Raw genomic sequence first — 20,854 nt, forward strand, 5'->3', positions numbered from 1 at the left:
GAGCAAATGTGCTTCACAGTCGAAGCGCTGATGATGCTAATGTTAATAACAATGACAATGACAATCATAATGATTTATATAAGTATATAACAATGAAAGTAGCAATACTAAGGATAATAATAATAATTATAAGGAGAATGTAATAATTGCTATAGATAATGCATAATGATAATGATAATGATAATGATCCTATGAATAATGATAATGATAATGATAATGATACTGCTACTGCTAATCTAATGATAATGATAATGCTCCTGCTATGATCCTGCTCCTGCTCATGATCCTGCTCTGCCCTGCACCATGCCACTGACAATGATCTGCATCATGCTAATGACTACCTGCTCCTGCATCCTGCTCCTGATACTGTCCTGACCTGCTCCCTGCCTCCTGCTCCTCGCTCCTGCTCCTGCTCCTGCTCCTGCTCCTGCTCCTGCTCCTATAATGATAATGATAATGATAATGATAATGATAATGATAATAATGATAATGATAATAATAATGATAATGATAATGATAATAATAATGATAATGATAATGATAATAATGATAATGGTAATGATAATAATAGTGATAATGATAATGATAATGACAATGACAATGAAAATGACAATGACAATGACAATGACAATGACAATGACAATGACAATGACAATGACAATGACAATGACAACGACAATGAAAATAAAAACAATAATCTTAACGACAATGACAATGATGAGCACGACGTTAATGACAATAGTGATTATGTTGATGATTCCTTTCATGAAGCTTTACGCACCGTCAACCAAGTTGTCTCTCTGTCGCCTCCTCATTCTTAAGCTTAAAACCGGGCGTTAACCCACCTTAGTCCAAAAATAATGCCACTGATGGGGTTTTCCCTATGCCTTTTAATAATGTCGATGATGAGATAAATCATAATTATGTTATTTAGGGTCATGCATATATTTTTTATGAATGATAAAACAGCAATGTTAACGGAAATGAGGATATTGACAACGATCATGCGAATCATGCTAATGATATTTTGCGATGGGCTTGCTTAGTCGTGACTAATGAACAGACAATTTATGGGAGCTTTGACTTCTATAACAGTCTGCTTTTTTCGGATGGCTTAGTCATTTTTATCGACGACCATTTTTGACAAGAATTTGATGACAGTTTTTGAGCTATAGCCAATAATGCGCTCATGCAAATCGAGCCAATACCACTGTGCAGCTATGATAAGATGGGCGGGTGGGTGGCAAGATTGCGTAGGCTGCGCGATGTTTGTTTTAGTTTGTTTGGTTGTTTAAATTGATGACGGTCACAATCGTAATATACAACATAGCTTAGAGCGACGACGTCATAGCTGTTGTCTCTTTTGTTGTTGTTGTTGTTGTTGTTGTGGGTGACGTGCAACCCGTCAAGAGATACACCCGCACAAGCACACAGACAGACACAAGCACACTTACTTACTCTCACACTTGCTGTGCCAGTCATTAAATTCTCTGTAGGCCTCTCTTTATAGCCAGTTCATAAGCGAAATGTTTGCATAGGGTATAAGCGTTTGTTTGCTGGCCAGGCAGAAAAAATTGAAAAAAAAATCTATATAAAATGATCGAAATAGTTGCTTGGGCGAACGATAACAGTCGATAAAGTTTAATTTTTATTCGTTTGAGCAGCAAGGCCCGATTCACATTTGATATGCTCTGTGTATGTGCCAGCCGTTTACAGGGTATCTGCTGGACATGCCCACACAGTTCAGCTCGCTGCTAGCTTCGTTTTGTTTTTCATTCTTTTTTTTTTTTTTGTTTTATATCTCCCATATAGGCTCTCTGGCCTAGGCTCTGAATTTGTAGTTTCGTTTTCGTTTGCGTTCCGAGTTCTTTTCTACTGCTTCTTCTTCTTCCACACATTTTCTCGTTGCCACTGTTGTTGTTGTTATTTCGCTGCTCATATATAGCGCATTATTAATTATGAGGCGCGCCATTGCTCAAAAGTTATCTAACCGTTGCCCGGCAAACGTTCACAGTGTTGCAAAGTGCAAATTGCTGAAATATATTAAAAAAAATAAAAAAATAAAATTAATTTTTTGCTGATCGTGCACGATGCGCGTTCTAAACACGGAGTTGCGCTTGCGCTTTCAAAAGCGCAAGCCGCGTCCGTTTAATCGCGCTGCTAGCGCTGATGATGCGTTGCCATCGGCAGAGACAGAGGCAGAGTCAGCGACAGCATACGAGCAGAGAACTAACGGAACAGTCAACATGCGTATGTATCAATAAATAAAGGAATGTGTGTGTGTGGGCGGGCGTTAATTGATAAGTTGGAATAACTTTGACCTTGACAGCTGCGGATCAATAAATGTGTTCATAGATAAGAATGTAATTATTGCGTACGCTAGACTTAAAATTGCATTTAATTCTAATTACATAACGATTCATTAACTAGAAAATAGGGCTTTAAAGGAGTGCAAGGGAGGGACGTAAGATGATACAAAATATTTCAATTATCGATCGATTCAAGCTTTAGTATATATAAAGACCATTTCAAGTAAAACGCTTTAACAAACTCAGTTATCGATTAATTTTAATCGATAGTATTTTGTTGAATGTTTTTCTTGTACATTTAGCACAAGTAAACTTGTCCAATTTGGAGCTTTAAAGTACTATTTGTTAATACGGAGTAACCTTTTAATGCAAATTATCGATTTAACACTATATCGATATACGTATATTGGTCTAATACAGCGCCTAACAATATTTTAATACCCCCTCATCCTTTAGACCATGAGAAAGATACATTACATGAGTATTCCATAAGTATTTGCTATTGGAATGGTCGTTGAAGTGGGTGGGGCTTAGGGCGGACTCGCTCAATTGATCAATTTGTTTTGCACTCACAGCTGAATGAGCAGGGCAAACTTTTGTGATAATCGGCTCAATCGGCTGGAAGTGGAACCGGATGCTGACTCAATAAAAATTTATAACAATTGGCAATTGGTAATTGTGTATGTATGTGTGTGTTATCGATAAGAGAGAAAGTCTAAACTAGACGAAACGATTTTCAAATGTGTTGGCTTAGTTTGTATACATTAAAAGTGTATGTATAGGGAGGCTATTTATAGACAAATCAATGAAAAGAAGTTTTTTACCATATGATTCTCAATAGAAATATATAGCAGTTGGCAGTTGACATTTTATCGATAACGATAGCATTGAGTGCAGCGAATTCAAATGAAACTTTTCTGAAATTTTTGCATAGATCGCGTATATCTATAGGCAAGACTTATTTTTTGATTCTAAATCAATCGCAATGTAACAATAGTTCGATTATCGATAACAATCGCGCAGTGAAAGCGCTTTCCAATGCGGCCAGTCTCATAAATATTTATGTGTATAACTAGCATATTGTATTATCAATGATTTTGACAAATCATTTTGATGTGTTTGTCATTCAACATCACTCATTCACTCACCCCGTCGCTCACTCACTCATTCATTCCATTTTTTGGCCAATGATAGCAAAGTGCAAAAGCCGTTGATAATCAACAATGACAAACCATTTAAAAGCAACAACAAAGCCGCTTGACCAGATATTTTAGTGTAAAAATTAGGGTATAGGCCAGCTACAATGCGAACAACGAATCAATTCTTTTAACGTCTTCCATTGCCTGTTCGATTCATAATTGGGTGTTGCCACAGTTAGAAATTAAAGATAATAGTTTTAGGTTTTGCCAACAGCGAAGGCTGAGGTGATATTGAAAGTGTTTATTGTTGGGAATGATTGACTAAAAGATATCCTATATGTTTCAAATATGCCAGCTCATGAGGGAAGATGGTGGAACAGACGTACAATATGTAGTTCAATTGGTGTATTTCACACCTACTGCCAGTTGGCTTAACTATTTGGTTTACATTAGTAAATGCTTACTGTAACTTTTGTGATAGCTGAAAAATATCGAATTGCAAAGGCATATAGGTATTACATCAATATTTCTGGACAGATAAACGAACATGGCTTGGCTACCCTTCAGATATAAATATATTTTCATGCTTTACAGATGCATGTCTCATTTTGATTTGTATGTGATGAAAATTTTCTCAATAAAACTGTTTGCTTTGTTTTTATTTTTAATTAATTTTTCCCGCATTGACTGTACCAATTGTGTGTCCTTGAATAAGTCCTTTAATTACAGGCAAACAACAACAAAAATATATTATTTTGTGACTTAAATTTAATATCAAGTTGCTGCAGCAGAATTCTCCTGAATTATATGTACATACATATGCACAAGTTTAATCAAGTCGAGTAAAATACAGGAAAATGTAAGGAAACCCATTTTCAATGCATACTCGGAAAATAAGACACTAAGCTGTTTTCAATCGTTTTGCTCTGGCCATAAAAAGTTGATTAAAATTACACAGAAGTAAAATGAAATTCAGTTCCGATTCCTTAGAAATGTGAATTTTCTGCATTAATTTTCTAGTTTTCCTAGCTCAACTATACAAGAGAACAAAAGCTAGAAACACATATGTGTGCATCGTTCTCTCCCTCTATACATATATATATATATATATATAGGTAGGTAGTTGTGATATATGTATATATCTAGGTGAAAGCGCAATTGAATGTCCTTTTAAATAGTAACTCGCATTATTTTTGTATTTCGCATGAAATTCATTTGATGGCAGTTGCCATTCGGAAGGAATATATAGACATATATGTATATACCTTTCCATGTGAATAGTTTTATATTTGGCAAATTAGATTTGTGTTTCGTATTGCCTTGACAATTTAATTAAAATTCAGTGGAAACATAGGGCACTTTCAAATATGAAATAAAACGACTTCTAAAGCTAAAGGAAATTTGATTCTGCTAAAATCAATGCTTGATTTCCTGGAAATATTCCTTTGGCATTTTCCAGTGAGCTTAACGTTTTTGGCTTTTCAATCCTTAAAGTTAAATTTGCCAAAAATATTTGCTTTAATATTGAAATTTTAATTTGGTGAGCGAGCAAAAAGTGCATTCGGGATATTCCTTTGCTATTTTAAATTAAAAGTTATTCTACAAAATGAATTTATAATTTGTTAGTCAATTTATGATGCATTAGGGATATTCCTCGATTATTTCTAGTTAGCTTAATTTGGGATTTAATTTACCCAATGTGGGTATTAAAAAAGTACAAAATCCATTTATAGATTAGGGATATTCCTTACCACTGTCTATGGCATTCAGTGAAAAGCTGTTATAATCGTTCAGCATTCGAATGTATTGAATGAATAGATAAACAAACTAGAAGAAGAAGTGAGATATTCGCATGAAATGATTGTGGTATCGAGAACCCAGTGAAATCTGAATAACTATGTTATATGAATAACTATATATATATGCATGTTTGTATGTATATATAACATTACTAGGTGTTCGCTTGGTCACGTATGGCACGGCGCTTTCCCTGCTCGTTGTCAACTAGCTGATTGTGTGAAGGGGTGGTGGGGAGGGGGGCCGAGGGGGTTTGTCTCTGTCTTGACTTGCTTTATGCACTCATGTATTATTATTTTGTTTTATTTTTTACTTCTTCTTTTTCTTTTAGTTTATGCATTTCACTTACATTCATTCAGCACTTTTGCTTTCCTATAGATTTCCATTTCATGTCTCGAGCTCTAAACGACCAAACCAACTATGTCATAATTGTTGTTGTTGTTGGCTCACCTGTTGCCCACCTCGCTGTGCCTGAGCGCTTTTCATGTACTCGCATACCTGAAAGCTATATACTATATAACAAAATATATATATATGTCTGTGCACATATATTCGGCTTGTCCATTGTCTGACTTTTGTGTTTGGCTTTCTTCTGGGCAGTCGACAAGGCGTTAAGTTTTCTTTGCAACACCAAAAAAAAAAAAAAAAACAGCAACAAATAAACTTTCATTCTTCTTTGGCTTGTAGTAAAAAAATGTTAAGCCCTTTGGCAAAAGGCAAATATAGAGACTACATTGGTATACCCTGTATTTTTTTGGCATGTGAACAAATAGCTTGACTATCACGTATGAGGTATATATATTCTTGCGCCTTTGACTCTCACTTCTCAATGCCTATGTCTCTATATTCGTATTGCTCTTAAGAGGAATATTCTCTTTAAAAGGAGCAAATGTGCTTCACAGTCGAAGCGCTGATGATGCTAATGTTAATAACAATGACAATGACAATCATAATGATTTATATAATTATAATAACAATGAAAGTAGCAATAATAATGATAATAATAATAATTATAATGAGAATGATAATGATAATGATAATGATAATGATAATGATAATGATAATGATAATGATAATGATAATGATAATGATAATGATAATGATAATGATAATGATAATGATAATGATAATGATAATGATAATGATAATGATAATGACAATGACAATGACAATGACAATGACAATGATAATGATAATGATAATGATAATGATAATGATAATGATAATGATAATGATAATGATAATGATAATGATAATGATAATGATAATGATAATGATAATGATAATGATAATGATAATGATAATGATAATGATAATGATAATGATAATGATAATGATAATGATAATAATAATGATAATGATAATGATAATAATGATAATGATAATAATAATGATAATGATAATGATAATAATAATGATAATGATAATGATAATAATGATAATGGTAATGATAATAATAGTGATAATGATAATGATAATGACAATGACAATGAAAATGACAATGACAATGACAATGACAATGACAATGACAATGACAATGACAATGACAATGACAATGACAACGACAATGAAAATAAAAACAATAATCTTAACGACAATGACAATGATGAGCACGACGTTAATGACAATAGTGATTATGTTGATGATTCCTTTCATGAAGCTTTACGCACCGTCAACCAAGTTGTCTCTCTGTCGCCTCCTCATTCTTAAGCTTAAAACCGGGCGTTAACCCACCTTAGTCCAAAAATAATGCCACTGATGGGGTTTTCCCTATGCCTTTTAATAATGTCGATGATGAGATAAATCATAATTATGTTATTTAGGGTCATGCATATATTTTTTATGAATGATAAAACAGCAATGTTAACGGAAATGAGGATATTGACAACGATCATGCGAATCATGCTAATGATATTTTGCGATGGGCTTGCTTAGTCGTGACTAATGAACAGACAATTTATGGGAGCTTTGACTTCTATAACAGTCTGCTTTTTTCGGATGGCTTAGTCATTTTTATCGACGACCATTTTTGACAAGAATTTGATGACAGTTTTTGAGCTATAGCCAATAATGCGCTCATGCAAATCGAGCCAATACCACTGTGCAGCTATGATAAGATGGGCGGGTGGGTGGCAAGATTGCGTAGGCTGCGCGATGTTTGTTTTAGTTTGTTTGGTTGTTTAAATTGATGACGGTCACAATCGTAATATACAACATAGCTTAGAGCGACGACGTCATAGCTGTTGTCTCTTTTGTTGTTGTTGTTGTTGTTGTTGTGGGTGACGTGCAACCCGTCAAGAGATACACCCGCACAAGCACACAGACAGACACAAGCACACTTACTTACTCTCACACTTGCTGTGCCAGTCATTAAATTCTCTGTAGGCCTCTCTTTATAGCCAGTTCATAAGCGAAATGTTTGCATAGGGTATAAGCGTTTGTTTGCTGGCCAGGCAGAAAAAATTGAAAAAAAAATCTATATAAAATGATCGAAATAGTTGCTTGGGCGAACGATAACAGTCGATAAAGTTTAATTTTTATTCGTTTGAGCAGCAAGGCCCGATTCACATTTGATATGCTCTGTGTATGTGCCAGCCGTTTACAGGGTATCTGCTGGACATGCCCACACAGTTCAGCTCGCTGCTAGCTTCGTTTTGTTTTTCATTCTTTTTTTTTTTTTGTTTTATATCTCCCATATAGGCTCTCTGGCCTAGGCTCTGAATTTGTAGTTTCGTTTTCGTTTGCGTTCCGAGTTCTTTTCTACTGCTTCTTCTTCTTCCACACATTTTCTCGTTGCCACTGTTGTTGTTGTTATTTCGCTGCTCATATATAGCGCATTATTAATTATGAGGCGCGCCATTGCTCAAAAGTTATCTAACCGTTGCCCGGCAAACGTAGCGACAGAAGCGCCAGCCTCAAAATAGTGCTCGAAAATATACCAAAAAAAAATCCCAAAAAATTTCCCAAAAAGCGAAAAAGTGAAAAGGAAGAATTATTAGAATTGAACTTGTTTTTACTGTTAGTTGCCAATATACAAATAATTCGAGCCGTGACGTAGCGCTTTGACCAGTGTAAGACGAGGAAGAAGAAGTGCTGACAAACAAAAATTGCAAAGTATGAATAACTGTGTGTGTGTGTGTGTGTGATACACACGCGTTAAATGAACAATATTTATTTATTTTAAATGCATGCAGTATGCATGACTTTAGAATGTGTGTAAGAGTGATAGACAGAGAGTGAGAGAGAGGGTGAAGGCGAGGGCGAGGGCGAGGGTGTTTGGCAATTGAGTGAATTGAATGCCTGCATGATGACCGCACCTGCGATGACGTCATGCTGAATGTATGTTTGTATGGCACAGGGTCAAATTAAACCCTAAAACAGCATGCCAAAGCCACGTGTGTGTGTGTGCGTATGTGTGTGAGCGCGCGCGTGTGTGTGCAGCATGAGAACGTGTCATGATCAATGAACTGTTACGACCCAAGTCAAAAGTTGTGTCAGTTTTTTTCCCTCCCTCTTCGCTTATTTCTTTTTCTTTTAACGATTTGTTTGTCGTGCTGTTTTGTTGTCGCTGCTGCTGCTTCTTCTTCTTCTGCTGTTGCTTTGTCTTTTCTTTTGTTTTGTTTTTGGCGTCAACAACAGAGATTATGTCATATTTGATGTAGTTGATGTAGTTGCGTTTTATGCCACGTAAAAATAGCGTGCAATGGGGCGTATACGCTACAGTTAGACAAAGATAATCCGTTTGCACGGATTTTTGGGCATTTTCATATTTTCGAAAACTCTTCAAAGAGAAAACGTGGCGATAAAGCCATTTCATAGTATACTTTAAGGCTGCTCTTAATCATATAAACATTTGAGTATACCATATAGACTTATACAAGCCCATATTTTACCTAGATCCAACTTTGCCATGCACTAAGGAGTATCGCTTAGTCGAGCACACTCGAACACTTGTTTTTAATATTATTTTTTAACTGCTTTGCGCATTGTTAGGAATAGTGTTGATTATGGCTATTTGTTGATCGTGAATCGCGTTGCTGGCAGTTAGAAAGCATAACACATAACACTCATGCACACACACACACACACACAGCGCACATTCCGCAAATTCCACAGCTGTCCGCTGGACTTTTTAGTTCGCTCTGTCTATCTCTCTGAGAGATGGCAATCACTGTTTTGTTTTCATTTAGAAGGCTTTCCCTCTGTCTCTCCCTCGCTCTCTCTCGCTCTCCCGCTGTCACCCAAACTGGTTACAGCTGAACAGTTCGATCGATCGATCGGTCAGTCGGTCGACTTAGCTGTTGTCCACTTTAGCTGCAGGCCACTTGCAAATATTGGTCAACTATTTTGCATAGCGACACTAACAAAAACAAACAGAAGACGATAATCGGCCAACTTGATTATGATCATTGGATGTGTGCCAAATTATGCCGAAACAAGAATCCATAATCTCTCACCTGTTTAATGCCACCCAACTGGTTGAACCCGTTGCTGATCCAATTTCCAATGTCTCAAATTGATGCCAAAACGGTTCTGGTTACGAATAAATATATATTTTTATATGGAAATATATATATGTGTGTGCATAATATATAAATATATATACATATATATATGTTGTTTGAAACTCGATTTTGTGATTAATGATCGTCACAAATTGAATTTTAGGCAGTTGTAGTTGCTGAAATACTCTAATGCTCTATTGAGGTTTATTGGTTCGTATTTATATATATACTCTTCTACACGCTTCTTTTTCATATATATACTTTATTCATTGAAGATCGATCCTCTTACGATAGTGATCCGAATTCGAGCATCTACTGATAGCATGTTAAGTCTTAAAGTTTGTTTAGTATATTCCTAGGAAAATGGTAAATATTAAATAACTATGTTTAAAATTGACTTAGATAAATGTTAATGCTAATCAAGAATATATATACGTGTATAAAGCTTAAAGCTTTCAAGCCAAATTCTAAGATACTTCATCTAAGTCTAAGTTGTTGTATAATTGTCTACTTAAAGCGTTTCATGTCTGATTCTTATGCTCGTTCACGAAGCGAAAAAGAGTATATTGGCTTTGGGCAAAGTCTGTCCCTCAAATTTGAGACATGAAATTCGGAATACCTCCCACTATGGGCGTGGCAAATCGTCAAATACTATATGTGATATGGCAGAAATTATACTTCGTATCCAATCGGGTGATACTGTATCTTGCAGAGTTTTAGACCGGGAACTAAACAGCTCGACCAAAAATTATATTATATATATATAAGTTTATTACGATCAATAAGTTGATACGAGAGATTTATTAATAGAATAGAAAGAGGTCTATAAATAGAATATGTGTTTCCCATCTGCATAATAAAGAAAATGATTTTTCTTGGAAGTAGAAAGTAATCATTGTTTATGATGATCATTGTTTACTATATGGGAATCAAGTAAACTGTGTGCACAGCTAATAGATACTACGTAAATGTGGAATGAATTATAAATTTAAATACATATAAAACTGGTCTCTATATATATTATATATTAAATTATATTTATAACCCGATGAACTATGCCCAATTTATGGATTCCTAGGGTATATATTTGGTTCGATCATATTTACATATTTTTCTTTATTATTTATTTTGATTGAATTGCTGAAAAAAAAAAACTCGGCTAAACTCGAGCTTCAAGCAGTTACGCAGCTTTATTTTCACTTTTCTTCAATTTCAATTGAGGTTTTTTTCTTATTTTTGTCTGTGGGTTTTATGTAGTGGGTAGTATATGTCGGCTATATGGGCTCTCGGCATCTTTCCCTTTTGTTATTATGTTTGTGCTCAGCTTCAATAAAATGATTTCAAGGCGAGTCACGATTGCAAATTGAAGAAAAACTCCAAGCCGGGCCCCAGGGCCAGCGAACAGAAAAAGAAAAACAGAAAACAAAAATAATAATCTATAATATGGATGCCAAGTGTAGGAAGGCTAATGCCAGGGCTAGGTGTGTGCGACTAGCTAATACCCTATATGCAGCAGCAAACGGGAGGTGTGTGCGACTAACTAATACCCTATATGCAGCAGCAAACGGGAGGCGTGACTTTGAAAAACATAGTCCCTTCTTATAGCAACATTTATCAAATCATTGATAACGTTTTTTCATAAAATCGATAAAAATCAATAATAAATTTGTGTTTTTTTTTATTTGAGTTTTGAACTTTGATTTGTTATATGAAAACATGTTCTAATTTGTTACAGGAAATAGACAAGAACTTCACAGCACAATAATATGTGTTAATCGATTGTTTCTGGGTCAACATTTTAGCATTTTCTACTAGGCATTAAATATTTTATGAGCACATTTTAAAACACTCGTAAAGTGTATAGAGAAATTGAGTTCACGAACAGAGATTTTGGTTTTATGATGTTATGCATAATCTGACGGAAATTAGGAATATATATAAAGTTTCTATATATGTAAAGTTTCTCTCTGTGAAGTGTGCTAAATACTTGTTAAGCTATTTGCTTATAGGGTATACAATGGTTGCTATGTTTGCCAATTGCAAATAAAGAAAGAGAGAGAGAGGGAGAGGGAGAGCGAGCGAGTGTATGGAGAGAGTTGACAATTGAATGATAACAGAGAGCCAAGAGCAACTGATGCGAGAGTAAAAAAAAACTGTTGCTGTTGTTGTTGTTGCTTTGTTGTCTATCAGTGAATGTTAAGTGAGTGTAAATGTTGCTGATGATGTTGTTGTTGCCGGACAATGTTTGCCATTGTTGTTGTTGTTGTTGTTGCGCGAGCAAGTCTTCACGTCTACGTCTTCTCTAGTCAAGTTTTGTTGGGAGCGAGTGCCATTTGATGCGCTGCCATGTGTTGTTGTTGCTGTTGCTGCTGCTGCTGCGGCTGGTGCTGCTTAATGGCTGGTTAGCGGACCTGGCGACTGGCTGCTTGGTTGGCTCGGGCTGCTGCTGGTGCTGCTGCTGGCGATTGCCGTTTTGCGGATTTTCATAGTTCAGTGCGCTTTCCAGACGACAACGCTGACGACAGCAGCTGCCGCGCGGCTCGCTAAATATATAAATATATATAAGCGTATATATATATATAAATTCTCTGATTTATTTAATTGGCAAACAACAACGAGCAAAAGCGGCGACAATTGCTCTTGAAAAGTGCCAAAAAAAAGGAGGAAAAGAAAAGATAAAAAAAAAAAGTTTTGTAGCTCATAAAGTGCTGTGAATGTAACGCTTAACAACATAATACACACACACATACACATATATCTTTATATATATATATATATATATGATTAAACACCTGTTATGTGTGCTGGTTGCTGCTGTTGCTGTTGTTGTTGTTGTTGTTATGCAATTGTAAAATGCCGCAATTTGATGAAACTTTTTTGAGCGACTGCGCGCTGGCTGAACGCTGGCGTTTCTATTCGTATACGGTGAAGCAACCGTTGCAAGATGATCAACATGATCAGCATGATCAGCAGCAACAACAACAAAGTCAGCGCGCGCGCTGGTCAAAGCGCGATAACAACAACAACAATAGCAATGGCAGCAGTAGCAGCGGCAGCTGCAACAACAACAACAAATCTACGCTGCATGACATCAAATTCCACAGGAGGCGCGAATATAAAAAATTGCCACGTTTGGCTTTATCAACAACAGAAACACCAGCAACACTAACCACACCAGCAGCAACACCTCTGTGCACACCATTGACACCATCGTATTTGCTGGTCAAGAATGTGTTGCTCTGTAAGTGAAAGCTACAACATGTATGCATATGTACACACACACACATACACACACACACAACTCTACATATGTGCGGGTTTTCTATTATTTGTTTTTGGGTCTGGGTGGGCGGCCGTGGTTCGTTTACCGTTTGGCATTTTGGCTCGTTTGCCGTGTGGTTGCCGTCGTTCATCATGCAAATCAAATAACAGCGGCACATGTTGCATACCCTATACCGAATGGGGCATATTAGCAAAGTGCTTAACCTGTCGTTTTGAAAAACGGTTATCGTTAGCTAAATATCGATTAATGTTTTTATAGCCACTCGTTCTCCTTGCGCTCAGATTGCTTCTATTTCATTTTGTTAATATCGATAATTAAATATCGATCAATGTGTTAAAATCAAAGTGTTTATCGATTAGTGTCTGCTCGTTCTACTCACTGCACTTAGTTTTTTTTGTATAAAATGAGTTATCGATAACGAATGAGTTATCGATTAAGTCTATCGGTTACTAACTGGTATCGATTTACTAATTTTGATCGACAATGTATTTATATGTAATGCTAATAGATATAATTAACTTTGCATCAATGTTACCTATCGATTTGTTACATAGTATCTATCGATTAGTCACTTGTATCGATAGCTGTTCATTTGCAACTATCAAAACTATTTGAAATTTCACCTGCTAACTTCAGTTTGTTAAGTCACTCGTTTTCTTTTATTAATTCAATCTGCGATTTATCGATAGTTTTATCGAAAGCTATTGATATTACAGGAAAGGTAACTTTATTTAAGTTATCGAAAGATACTTTGTACTCCAAACTCTTTTTAAAATGGAAACAACTAAGTTAATCGATATTTATCGATTCCTATAAAACATCAACAACAGTTCCAAGAGTATCGCAAAATCGGTCTATCGCCGGTGCTTGTCGCGCTCTTTCAATTAGTCTCTTTCTATTTCTTTCTACATTTATCATTTGATTTCCATCGGCGATTTAAAAGAAGCATCGAATAAACAAAACAACAAATCTCCTACGATGCGAACGGATAGTGAATGTGAATATATATAAGCAGATATATACATTTATATATATGTCTGAAATGTTCGCTGAATATGTTAAAAAGCGACACGTGAAGGTCTCTGAAAAACACGGAGTTCATGACTATGTATATATGTTATATAAATATATACAGATATGACAAGTTCATATATATACAAAATCTATAGGTATTATATAAGAATGTATATATAGATCCATGTATATATGCATATATAATACATTATCAGTCACAGGGAAAGTCAAAAACAAAACCAAAAGTAGAAAAAAATATTCGAATCCAAATATATATGTGTCCATGTATATATATATATATATATATGTATATATAGATATATATATAATGATCTTATGCTCTTAGAAACAAACAACTAAAATCATATCATAATTATGATTATATCTTTAGTTATATAAAGATTTATGCAAATATAAAAAATATAAAAGAAAATATATTTGTTTTTAATACTTAATGTGGTTTAACATTTAAATAGTAATTATATTTATATTTATTATGTGCATATTATTTTCGATTATGATCCATATATGAATAAATGTAAACATAAATATTTGTAGACAGTCTTCGACTTGCAGATACTCTGCAGCAAGATCTATTGAAGTATAACTCATGTTCTATCTATCTACTATCTACCTACTATCTGCTCTTATGAGCATTTACCTTAGTATAACTGATCAACAGAAGTGATGGCCTGTGAGCCAGAATTCTTTAAAAGTCTAGATTAAGCTTGAGACTATAAACTTCGCAGTTGTATCAAAGATATTCCATGCTGATTACAGGGTATACGCGTAGAGAACGTGCTGTAATATGGTTGTACGTGAACCGTATTCTTGCAATTCGATAAGTGCTTAATAGGCGGTGCATAATTCCACTGAATCATGCCTGAATACAATGAATCATGAATGCGTGATAGGCCTTTCTGTGTGTGTGTGTGTGTGTGTGTTTGTTTGGGTCGCCTATTATTGTTCAGAGAATGAAATGAATATCCAGTTGAAAAATCCAACAGTCAAATACAGATCATGCAGCTCTTGATTACAATTGCAATTATATATATATAGATCGAACGTAGCTAATTGAATATAATGTTTTATATATCCATAGACGGCAGCATCAGTTCTCCATCCACGCCCAGTAACTGCTCGGGGTCGGGCGGTGGCGGTGGTGTTGGCGGCGGCGGGGGTTGCAACAGCAGCAGCAACAACAGCATCAACAGTGGCAGCATCTACGCGGCTCACTCATCCAGCGCATCATCAACGCCGCCGCCGTTGCAGCCACAGCCACCGACAACACCGTTGCAGAGCGGACGAGCCGGCGGCGTGCCACCTGCACCACCGAGCAGCGCATCGTCATCATCGTCTTCGGGCGGTGGTGGTGGATCGTCCGGCCATAAAAACAGTTTGAAGGGTACGAAATTGGCGCGACGAGCACGTTCCTTCAAGGACGATCTAATTGAGAAGATCTCACTGATGCGCACCACCAACAATACACTCGGCCGGTCGCATTCGCCGCACAGTCCGCGCAACAAGCATGCCACCAAGCCGCCGCCCACCACCGAGGAGGTGCAGCGATCCACACAGACGCTGGAGACGCACGTCAAGGACATATCGAATGCGCTCAAACATTTTCGGGATGTCATACTCAGAAAGAAGCTGGAAGTACTACCGGGCAATGGCACCGTCATACTGGAGACCATTGCCAGCATGTATTCCGGTAAGTGAGCGACATCCGATGAAAGAACATCGATCATCGATCTGTGACTAACATGCGCTCTCCATTGCAGTCATTCAGTCGTACACACTGAACGAGAACAGTGCCATCATGAGCTCGGCCACCCAACAGGTCTATCAATCGCTTGGCAAGCTCATCAAGCTCTGCGACGAGGTTATGCTGAGCGAAAAGAGCGGCGAATGTGCCTCCCTTAGCAATGAGAATGTGCGTGAGGTCATCGATCTGCTCGAGGATGCAGTGCGCGTAAGTGTTAAGTCTACCCTTGACAACATATATGACTGTCTGTTAAAGTTAACTGCTAGTTAAACAACACTGTCAGCTGCTCGAAGGCTTCGCTTTGCGGACTCTTGCTCCTTCGTCCTTCGTCCTCGTCTTTTGTATTGCAAACTGTCTATTGACTAACTGGCAGTTAAGTAAGCAACACGTTAATCAACACTGTATAGTGTGTAAAACAATTAAGCCATTATTTCTCGTTGTCGCATTGTCCGCTTAAGTTGGCTTTTAATTCAATCTGAGTCATTTATCTGCCTACCCAAAGGCCAGCTAAGTGCTTGTTAGTGTGCCCTTAATTAACTGGCAGTTACAATGCACACGTTAACCCACACACTGCATGCGTTGCTATAAAAAGAATTGTTAACGCTTGCGCATGAGATAGCTTCCCTTTCCGAGGAAGCCACTCTGAATGCCTTATGATTTAGCTAGCCGTTATTATAATCTTGTGATTGAAACTCAAATTGAAGAACTTGTTAGGCTTATTTCCTAGTTCAGATATATTTAACTGCGCCTTGCCAGTTTTAGTTTAGGTCGTCGGGGCAAACAACCAAAATAGCTGAGCTGCAGTTTATCCTGAGGATTAATATATAAAAAAATGTTATTTCCAGCTGTCAAGCATAAAAATAAAATTGTTACAAAAAAATGCAGTTTAGCTTGCGGATAAACCTGTAAACCGACTTGTAAACTTAACTTCAATTTAGTTCCAAAATAAAAATACTAAAAACGATATTTTTCGCTTACAGAATCTGGTCACACTGGCGCAGAGCAAACTCAAGGAGCAGGATCAGTGCACGTTTCGGTACAGCGGCAGCGGCTTGGGCGGCAGTGGCTTGGGCGGCATCGGCGCCGCCGCCGATATAATGGGCGCAGTGACCGCGGCCAGTACGGTGGGCGGCAGCGTGCCAGGACTGCGCACGCCGGCCGATGTCGCCGCAGCGGCTGCGGTGGCACAGCGTACGTCGCTGCCGGATATTGCGCTGACGCCCAAAGAGCGTGACATACTGGAGCAGAGCAATGTGAATCCGATGCGCGGCTCTCACAGCACGGAGAGCATACTGCGCGACACCAGCCCGCCGCCAAAGCCGCCGCTGCCCAATCGGGCGAGCAATCCGCCGCCGTTACCACCAAAGCGTCGCAGTCAGCCGCAATCGCAGCTGGCGAATATCAATGCGTCCAATAGCAATACGAATACCAATAACAATACCAATACCAATACCAATACCAATACCAATAACAATACCAATACCAATACCAATACCAACATCAATACCAATAGCAATAGCAATACCAATGCGAACACCACCTGCAACTCGTCGCAGGCAAATAGCCCATTGCCCTATGCGCAGTCGCACAACATCAGCCTTAATTCTGATCTGGATTGCAGTTCGAACTTCTCGCTGCTTAACTATGGCGTAGATCGGTTAGTTCTAGTCCTTAATCACTTACTAGTTCATTATAATTTCCTGTAACTGGTTCATTAACTGACTCTCTGATAACTCTTATCTCTTTGCTGGTTAAAATTACATTCTGGTTCTTTTTGGCAATCACTTTACTCACTTATTAGTTCGCTTTTTAAACCACTGACTCACATTGAAATATACTCACTTGTTCGTTCATTTGCAGCCTTTCGGTGCGCTCTCGTTCACCAGATGAGAACAGCCAATGCTCGTTCGACTCGGCGCTGAATCATTCGCGCGAGGAGGAGGATCAATTGCAGAAGCCGCCATCGCGAACGTTGCACCATCAGCAGCATCAGCAGCATCAGCAGCTGGACGACGATGTCGACAAGCTTATTAGCTACAGTGAGTATCCGCTAGCAACAACTACTAACAGCAGCAGCATCTCAATGAACAACTCAACTTCCCCAATGCGATTCGCAGAGAATCCGGCCGCTGCTGCTGCTGGTATTGCTAACGCCTTATCCCAGGAGGCGGGCATGAGTAGCGCCCAGTTGACGCCACTCTTGCCGGCTGTCAGCACTGACTCGGGTCCGGGCTCTAGTTCAGGCTACGGCTCCGGTTCCGGCGCAATTGAAGTCAATACGGAACTGCGTAAAGCCGCAGCTGAGCTAACCAGCAACAGCCATTCAAATGAATCGGGTATTTCTTCTATACTTCTACTGTTTTAGCTACTTCTCGCCTCTCTGATTTTCCGAACTGCTCATATTTGGCTATAAGCTTTAAGAGTTTGACCAAATTCGCTGTCTTAAAAAACTTTTCCTTAAGGTATTCATTTTTCGGAAAGTTTTTTAAACAAACATTTAATAGCCAAATGTGAACCAGTTCAATGTATATATATATCTTTCTCTTTCTCAATATCTTTTGCTATATTTAGAAGTTGTATTTTTTCTCGCTTGGTTCTTTATTTATATTTATATATTGTTTTTTTCGTTAGCCTAATTGTCTATTGTCCTTCATTGTTGTCGTAAAGTTCATTTGTGTATTGTATGCAAGGCTGCAACCCGAACCGTTTTACAGTACGGAACCGAACCACATTTTTAAAGAAACACTTGTTACAGTGCAAATAACACTAGTTCTAAAGCTATAAATTTGAAAATAACAAACTGAACGGAAAGAACAAACTGATTCAACTGAACGAAACCCGTTAACTGAACCGCACTGACTTTTTTGGTTCGCTTTTCAGCCTTTTATTTTACTTATATTTAGCTTTAAATATTTGCCAATTTGTTATTGTTGTTAAAGTACCAGACAATTTGCAATTGCCAAACTTTTTCATGCTTTTATATTTTGATTTTGTTTTCTAAACTAGGCTTTGTGTCGATGATGTCATTTCGTACTTCAACGCAGAGCGTTTCGAAACGTTCTTCGGAGCACAGTGTGCAATCATCGACAAAATCATCGAGTAGCAATTCGGAGATTGTTTTTGGCATTAGCGAGATGACCTCTGCCTCGTCGTCGTCGTCGAACACAACAACAACAACGACGACATCAACATCGGCATCGACGACGAGTCGCAGCAATAGCAGCAATAACGATTTCCATCAGCTAAGCCAAACGCAAACATCGCAACGTCACATCACTAGCAGCAATGCAACTGCAACAACAATTAGCACCGAGCAATTGCAGGCGCTGGGCAGCAATTGCTCATCACCGGATTTGGCGCCGGCGTTGCCACCCAAAATGCAGTCACGTGCTGCCATGACATTGCTCGATGCGGCCATGGATGTGCTGGACGATTGCAATTTGTAAGTAATTTGTGTTGTTTTTGCATCTGGCATCGCCTAGACAATATTTCGTTGAGTTTTTGCTTGACTGAACGACTGTTATGTTGCCAGCATAACAATGCCTGCACTAAAGGCTCTAAGTGTAACGGAAATTTGTCATTTTCACTTATTTTATATTTGGTTTTTTTTTCTTTTTGCAGCGAAATGGCGGAGCTGCGTCAATTGTCGCCGCATCATCATGCATCCTCGCAGCAGCTGCAATGGCATTCCAAGCATCACAGCCTGATGGAGCCGCCGCCACGCAGCGCCCAGTTGCCCACTAGCTACAGCAGCGCCTTTGATCGCCAATTGGAGAAGCCGCCGCCATTGCCAAGGAAAAAGAAGCACAGTAAGTGCAATTGCCAAATGCGCACACATATTTACATTTTCTGTTTGTCTTCTTTTTTTTGTATTTTTCTCTCAACTTTTTTTGTCTCATTTGTGTAAACTGCATTGGTGTATACATGTACATATGCATATATATCTATGTATGTGTGTGACAATTTGCATGTTTAAATATTATGTTTGCCGAACTTGAACGCTAGGTGTCGCCACAAGCCATACCCAGCGGTGAGTTTTTGAAACTTTTTGTTTTCCGTTAGCTTATGATTAAGTTGTGCGTGTGTGTGTGTGTTATATTTGTAAAGCCTATTAACGACAACACACACACACACACATATCAAATTTCTTCAGCCATCTTTGATGACTTTCTTTTTGAAATTTTGTTTGGATTTTGCTTTGTTTTGTTGCGTTCGCATCGCATTTACAACAAAAACAACAACAATAACAAGAACATGAATACACAAAACAAACATATGTTTGGCTCTTAAAATCAAATGCCACAGCAAGAACAAACGAAATATTAATTGAGAAAACAAAAACTTGCAAACACGTCCCGCCCCACACCCCCTAACTGCGTCCCATATCCCAGATGAAGACAGCATCAACAACAAAACAACAACAACAACAGCAACAACAATAAGCAACAAGCAGCATCAGCAACAACAACAATCAGCCAACTACAACAACAACCACAATCAGTCAACAACAAGAACAACAATCAGCAAAACAAATTCATCTATATATATAACATTTTATTGAAATATATATTTATGTTTTTGTAGTGGACAGTTAAGAATTTGTAGCAACACTTTTATTTATAGCACTCGTAACAATATCGCCAATGAGCAATACAAAAAAAAACCTTGTCAAATTGTTGTACGCAAAACTCTAACCCATCTAAATTATCGTTCCAATCAACATCTAGTGTTTCAGAGTGTCGCCTTCTCGGGTAAGTCCAGCTGCTCTGCTCGCCACGTTATCGTTTTACTTCGTTTCTGTTTTTATCGTTCTTGTTTTAAAGTCCAAATTTTGCCTTAATTGCACCTCCTTCGGCTAAAGATAAAGAAGCTCTACAAAAAAAACTTAAGATTTAAGATTGATATACAAAAATTCATAAATATCTTAAGCAAATATCGAGAATGACCACAGAAACGTTTTGGAAACGTTTGAAACAAAAAAATATGCAGACAAATAAAAGAAATTCCATTAGTTTCTGAGACGAATATAAGGATATTTTGGA

General features: G+C 37.6%; 1 protein-coding gene across 10 annotated transcripts in view; it reads left to right on the forward strand.

The window, feature by feature from the left end:
- The window catches only part of LOC111598874 (guanine nucleotide-releasing factor 2), a 32,101-nt gene that overhangs the window by 7,479 nt on the left and 3,768 nt on the right, over positions 1-20,854 (forward strand). For 2 of the 10 annotated variants that reach the window (XM_023314324.2, XM_023314326.2), the window contains exons 1-9: positions 12,557-12,991; positions 15,150-15,758; positions 15,829-16,019; positions 16,793-17,469; positions 17,673-17,851; positions 17,930-18,148; positions 18,819-19,254; positions 19,434-19,621; positions 20,540-20,563. In XM_023314324.2, coding sequence (XP_023170092.2) covers positions 12,604-12,991; positions 15,150-15,758; positions 15,829-16,019; positions 16,793-17,469; positions 17,673-17,851; positions 17,930-18,148; positions 18,819-19,254; positions 19,434-19,621; positions 20,540-20,563 — 2,911 coding nt within the window. In that variant the 5' untranslated portion in view covers positions 12,557-12,603. The other 8 variants (XM_023314331.2, XM_023314332.2, XM_023314330.2 and 5 more) reach the window with 7 other exon arrangements.

This window comes from Drosophila hydei, unplaced genomic scaffold, assembly GCF_003285905.1.
Source record: "Drosophila hydei strain 15085-1641.00,03,60 unplaced genomic scaffold, DhydRS2 tig00000090-arrow-arrow-pilon, whole genome shotgun sequence".
Classification (NCBI taxonomy): domain Eukaryota; kingdom Metazoa; phylum Arthropoda; class Insecta; order Diptera; family Drosophilidae; genus Drosophila; species Drosophila hydei.